The sequence below is a fragment of the Populus euphratica genome, unplaced genomic scaffold (assembly GCF_000495115.2).
Source record: "Populus euphratica unplaced genomic scaffold, PopEup_1.0 scaffold74.1, whole genome shotgun sequence".
NCBI lineage: Eukaryota > Viridiplantae > Streptophyta > Magnoliopsida > Malpighiales > Salicaceae > Populus > Populus euphratica.
In genome coordinates this window covers 485,929-492,442 of record NW_011499954.1, presented here as the reverse complement: position 1 = coordinate 492,442, position 6,514 = coordinate 485,929, and the positions used below count along the sequence as shown (strand labels likewise).

Sequence of the window (6,514 nt, the reverse complement as noted above, 5' to 3'; positions counted from 1 at the left end):
AAAAAACATTAAGATGTCTTTATCAGGTTTTAGGACATTTCATTTCCATTCTCTCTTCCATCTCACATCCCTCTATTTCTGTTATATATCTCCCTGGTTCTATGACCAACTATTAAAAAGCCTGGCTTGCTTGTTTTAAGTATTTTATATTATAAATCTTACTGTGAAAGGGACAAACTGTTTCCCAAATTCAAAGAATGATGATATGAAATATCCCATATTCTGCAATTATATAGCTCCTGCATCTTTATGCGGAACTTAGTTTCAAAACATTTCATATCTAGTCGAAATTTGAGTAAACTACATTCTTGCTCTTATAGATTAATCAGTGTTCCACTGCAACGCCCACAGTTTAAAATTTCCCAAAGTAATCCCTGTGGTGCTAATAAGTTTCAGTTTTTCCATTTTACAAAGTAAATAGCTAATAAAAAGCTGATTTTTATATTTATCTTTTATCTTTTCTTTCTTTTTCTCTGATTTTTTCCTCTCAAGTCTCCATATATATTATCATGTCACACAAATGAAAACCAAATTCAAAAAGTAGGCTATTTAATCCCCAAGTGTAACAATAGAGCTTTTAGAACTAGAAGGGTGACTTTAAAAAATTTTATAATGTCAGAGTAGAGTTAGAACATTAGTGAATCTATAATAACAAAAATAAAGTTCCCACTAAACATTTTTGTCTGGATTGACTAAGATAATGAGCTTGAAGTTTTTTAATTCAATTTATTCGATCAAGAAGCAATTAATCCTTTCTTTATCATATTAATATGAACCCAGAAAATCAAAAACTGATATTAACGACAAAATTTCATTAATCTGACTACTCTCCATTTTCATTTTGATTGATTTGAAAGAAAAAAATTCATAATGAGTAATTAGACGGTAAACTTGAATTGTAAGGAAATATTACTAGAGCCTTAAAATCCCAAAATTGTGTTATTTGTCATCAAAATGATGAGTCTCACTGTGACCCTTTTTACATCACCCATTTGCGAGGGACATGTGGTTCAGATTGTTCATCTATGGCGGTGGATTTCATTATAATCTCTTTTGTGGGTTTCATGAGGAAAGATTGTAGTTTTGTATCATTTTTCTTCCTATGATGTACCTGGTAGGAAAGAAATGCCAGAATTTTTAAAACCAATACCCTTCAAGACAATTGTTGAGTGATAGGATAGTTTTCCTTTCTTCTTGGAGGTCCCATGCTTCAGGTTCCTCAACTAATACCCACCAAGATTGACTTCTCTTTTATGACATGTTTTTTGTTTCCTTATTTCAGAGGATGACTTATTCGTTATCATGCTTTAGTATCTAGATTTAGCCAATTAATAAAATTTTCTTTTATCTAAAGATTCTAATTGTTCACTTAATCATACTCTGATAAATATTACAAGATCATATCAAATTCAAGCAGCAGACCCACTACAAATCCTAGTTAAAAGTGCAATTTAACAACCTTAGCTAACAAAAAGTAAAATTCATAGGCTTCACATCACTTGCTGAAAGCTGCATGATAATAGCTCATGGCACCATCAAGCATAGAAATGGATACAGGAAGGAAAATGAAACACGCCTACCTGCTCCACATAAGTCATTTGAGCCTTTGTGCTCATGTCTATAAAAGTGATTATTCTAATTATAATACAGTTGAAGACCAATAACTCATCACACACAATGCATAAATGAGCATAGTAAGAGTTCATTTGGTATGACTTATGAAAGGTAACTTTTGATTTAGCAAATTTTCATGTAATTCATCAACTCATTTCCGCTCAAGTTATGTAGAAAAATAATTTTTGATTTAAATCAAAAGTTATTTTTCTACATAACTTTTATTTTTCTACATAACTTGAGCAGAAATGAGTTGAATTACATGAAAATTTGCCAAAATATGACACAAAGTAACTTTTTTGAATAAGGAAAGTAGTTTAGTTAGAATCCATAAGTTAAAATATAAAAATTTTAACTTTCGATTAAAGCAAAGTTTGGATTCAATTAGTAACAACTTTTTTGTTCAAGTCAACAGTTATTTCTAAGCAAATAAATTTATGACTTTCTTTGAGTCAAAAGTTTAAGAACAACTTAAATCAACTGGAAAAGGTGATTTTGATTTCACTAAGAAAGTCATAAATTTATTTTGATTTCACTATCAGAATCTAAATCTAGTCAGTGATTTTGATTTCACTAAGAAATGTCACATATGAAAAATATTCAAGACTAGCTCAGCCCAGCAATGAAAGCAAAGTTCAGTATAATAGTGTATGATAGCATTTAATATTCATCAGCATGTAAGCTATCACTCCCCAAAATAAAATACGATGGCACAAAACCTCTTTGTGAATGATATAAAGTTTATAAGACTTCATCACTTGAAATAAGCAAAAGTAATATTTACTTTAAAAGAAACATCATAGATAAATTGAAAAGTCACATATGAGAACAAGAACTAGTATCTATGTCTTCCTGAAAGTAGCATACCTTGAGAAGTGCCAGCAAATGGGAATCAATATCCCAGTTTGAAAAGCAGCAATGTGATGAACCAACCAAGTTACTGGTTGCTTTATATGACAATAATCCTTCTGTTTGACCAATGATCAATGACCTACTTGCAGAGGCTGCTATTGAAGGATCTTCAATTGGACCACGCAAATTTATCAATTTCTGCATAACACTTGTCACTAAATAAGAACTAAGAATTATGGTTTGGCATGCTGCCAAAACAAATGCAATTGAAAATTTAGAACTGACCAAGAGCATCTTAAGTTGAGATTTAGCACTGTTAAGCATTGCTGACGTAACACTTGTAACTCTTCCAAGTGCAGAAAGTCCCCCTAGAGCAGAAAGAACAGAAAGCTGGAAGAGAATGAAATTACCAAAAGTCAGCACCATTGTAATTTAGGGAACAACCTGAGCCACTTAAACACACAAACTGGTCGCATACCTCATATCTAGAAACAACTTCATAAAATCGTAACCGATGAAGGACATAGGTTGCAAGAGAAGCAACATCATGCTGAGGTCTTTGTAAGAACAACTTCAACAATTGACTATAACCTTTGCTAGTACCAGATGGGATATTTTCATCTTCACGTGGCCACCAACCTAAAAATCCTTCACAGCCAATTGGATGCCTTGTTGCCTGCTCAACAACTCCAAGTGATAGTAAAATTATGGCGGAAGAATTCTGCACCTCATTAGAGAAAATATGTGCAAGCTGCTCCATTCCCCCACTATTGACGAAGTGAAAGCAGCTTTCTCTACCAGAGCACAATAAAAGAGCCAAGCTCAGACCCAGAATGACACTCTTGTTCTGATGATCAAGACACAAGATCACAAATGGACAAGATTTAGCAAAATGATATGGAGATAGAAAGATGCCTCATGTGTTTCTGCATGCAAGCAGACTGTAAGAGATAGAGAGAGAGAGAGAGAGAGAGAGAGAGAGAGAGAGAGAGAGAGAGAGAGAGAGAGAGAGAGAGAGAGAGAGAGAGAGAGAGAGAGAGAGAGAGAGAGAGAGAGAGAGAGAGAGAGAGAGAGAGAGAGAGAGAGAGAGAGAGAGAGAGAGAGAGTATTGTGTTTTTTTGAATTAGATTCAATAAATAGATTCTTTAGAAGAATTTATTTAGCAAGCAATAGCACTGTCACCTGTGAAAGCTGGCAAGCTCCAACATTTGTGGAGTTCCTTTCAAAAGAGAAATACTGGCTTAACATGTCCACCAGCTGTTTAGAAGTAGCCAAGTCAGCCTCCGACTCAAGAAATTTGCAGTCTGCCAAAAGTTCAGCTGATTCATCTCCTAACACTTGTCCAAGCACTTGGAGAAGCTCATTTCTAGCCTCATTGATAACATGGTGAAACTCTTCAATGTCTTTGGATCCACACATTTTAATGTGCTTCTGATTTACTGTTTCACAACACAAATCACGGGTGACAAAGGAACAAACAGCGTTCACTACAGTAGTAAGAACTCTATGTACAGAATCACTAAGGTTCGGGAGCTCCAGCAACTTCAAAATCAGCTGCAAAAATTGCTTAACCTCAGCAGATATATGTGAAGCGGCAACAGGTAAAGATAATACATTCAGAGAGGATAGAGAATCCTCAACAGTACGATTCGTTGAATGTAATGCCAAAGGGAGATCCTCAAGCTTTCCCTCAGCAGAACTAACAAGATTAGTTAAAGAGCTATCATCAAATTCAATGTTGAACTGCCCCAGATCCTCTGCTGTGTTCCCATATATGACCAAACTTAGACTGCGATAGCTGCCCCTCACAACCAGATGGTTAGTTACAACAGCCTGCAGTAAATACATGCCGGGAAACTTAAGCTTAATCATAGCTTCCCTATTGAAAGTTAAAGAAAGAAGAGCAGGAAAAAAAACAGCAGGGGAAAGGCATGATTAGGATGAAATGATAATAACAAAAATGTTGAATGAATGTAAAGCACACTATAATTGGGCAATCAAAAAAATGGGTGAATAAGCAGTGAAAATCAAAAGCTAACCACCTCAACTTCTAGCACATGTGATGACGAATGGGAATAGAGGAATGGCTGGCAGAGTCGTCTAAATCTTGTCTCCCCCTCACACTTAACAAACACCTCCACAGCAAATGAAGGAGGTGACGTAGCCCTGCATGATACAACTACACTTCAGGATATGATTAAGAGAGATTATATGATATGTTCCATTTTAAGCTTCTGACTAATTCAAGCCATGCACCAATATGGCATATCTCTAAGCAAAATTCAGTACACAAACTTAGGGATGAAAAAAAAATTTGCAGGTAACTTGTGCACCAATTTTCACCCAACCCCCAATAAATACATGATTAACATAACCTTGTAGGATTTAGAATATGTTAGTAATTTAACCAAAAAACCCGAACCCAATATAGCATTTGATTCCACATGCCCAATATTTGAACCTCTGACCATGAGTGCCGACCAAATGCTATTCAATGAACAACTGTGAAACTTGCATTCAATTTTCATCACTATTATTATCTATCCTAATATCATTTTAAAATAAATCCATCTTTTCATCTTCTAGTAAAAATTATAGGTGATATAATACATGCAGGATATGTTCTTAAAGAATCCCAAGATGGAAATTGGAAAATTTTAAACAAAAAAGGGCACCACCTAAAGAAAGTACAAATACAATTTCTACCCTTCCGTGTAATTGCATGAAGCACAGTTTTATATTGCACTTGTGAAGGTAGTCGTAGCATCAGATAATGATGACACCGTGACTACCATGATTTGTAAACAAATTTCAGCAAACTCTTTCTACTTTATAAACTGACTAGTTTCACCAAAAATGGCAATCCTTACAGATTTCAACTTATAACATTGGCAAATGAGATTCGAATTACAAAACCCAACATGCATTATCGCTATTAATCTTAATAATTAATATAAAAAAAGGTCAAAAACCAACTGCACTAAGCATAGGCAAAATATCAATACTATACTAAAGATTGTAATTTTATAGTGAAATTGAAGGGGGCGAATGAGGACATGAATGGATGGCATACCCCAGTAGCGACACTGCTTGTGACGCAGAAGAAGCATTCTGTTCAAGAAACTCACACGCAGTAATCACAATTGGTTCAGCGAACAATACCTGCACACAAATTAATTCAAAATATGCATCCTCAGAAGAGAAGAGCATAGAATGAAGGCAGTACGGTGAAGAAGAGGATGGATTGGTTAGTAAGTTACCTCGTCGACGTACTCATCCAGTTGAGGATGAACGAAAGTTTGCGAGAACAAGACGCTGGGTTCGGGTCGACCCATACTTTCTATAGGAATTTTTTTTTAGGTGGTCAGGTTAGAGAAACCATTAATTCGTAGTTTAGAAATTTTAGGGTTTTTAAATTTAATGGTTTATGAGTCGCTCAAGGATTTTGATTTGATTTGCACAGGGAGGGGGAGAAGGGAGAGGGAGGTTTACTTTTTAGGGTCTCTGTGTGTGTATTTTTTTATTTTTTTATCTGGTTTGGTTAAATAATAGATGAATTGACACGTCGTCGGTTTTAGATAGTTTCTTTAGAGCCCAGATCAGACGCCGTGTCGTTTGTTAAATCCCGGCAAGGTAGAGTTGGCAGGGGCAGACCCATTTCAGTTCCCAGGAGGACAAGTCCTTGTACAGCTTGCTATTTCCAAAGCCCCCCACAGTGCCAAAACCTTACATTGTGCAGAAAACACAGATCAATTTTGTAGCAGTGACTTTATGAACAAGAAAAAGATGAAAGCATTCGCGTTGTTGCCGTAACATCAACAACATTGGTGTTATAGAATCTGTATCTTCATTAATTCCTTGTTGCAGAGAAGCCACCCACTGTAGCTCAAATTCCTCTTGTTCCATGAACATGGGTATTTGCAGCACCAAACAAAATGCAATGAGATTTACCTTTCCTGCGCATTGTTCTTCGCCCAAAAAAACTAGAGATAAATTGATGCGAACCTAGTGAAATTTTAATTGAATTCACATAGCCAAGATCTATGAT

General features: G+C 35.4%; 1 protein-coding gene across 1 annotated transcript in view; it reads right to left on the bottom strand.

Moving 5' to 3' along the window:
* EMB2016 (mRNA methyltransferase EMB2016) overlaps window positions 1-5,993 on the bottom strand; it is a 17,423-nt gene extending 11,430 nt beyond the window's left edge. Inside the window, exons 1-7 of the mRNA XM_011044280.1 lie at window positions 5,727-5,993; window positions 5,540-5,628; window positions 4,509-4,632; window positions 3,649-4,299; window positions 2,945-3,313; window positions 2,752-2,856; window positions 2,482-2,664 (exon numbers count right to left, since the gene is read on the bottom strand). Coding sequence (XP_011042582.1) covers window positions 2,482-2,664; window positions 2,752-2,856; window positions 2,945-3,313; window positions 3,649-4,299; window positions 4,509-4,632; window positions 5,540-5,628; window positions 5,727-5,801 — 1,596 coding nt within the window. The 5' untranslated portion in view covers window positions 5,802-5,993. The remainder of the gene's footprint in view (window positions 1-2,481; window positions 2,665-2,751; window positions 2,857-2,944; window positions 3,314-3,648; window positions 4,300-4,508; window positions 4,633-5,539; window positions 5,629-5,726) is intronic.
* Between the last annotated feature and the right edge of the window lie 521 nt (window positions 5,994-6,514).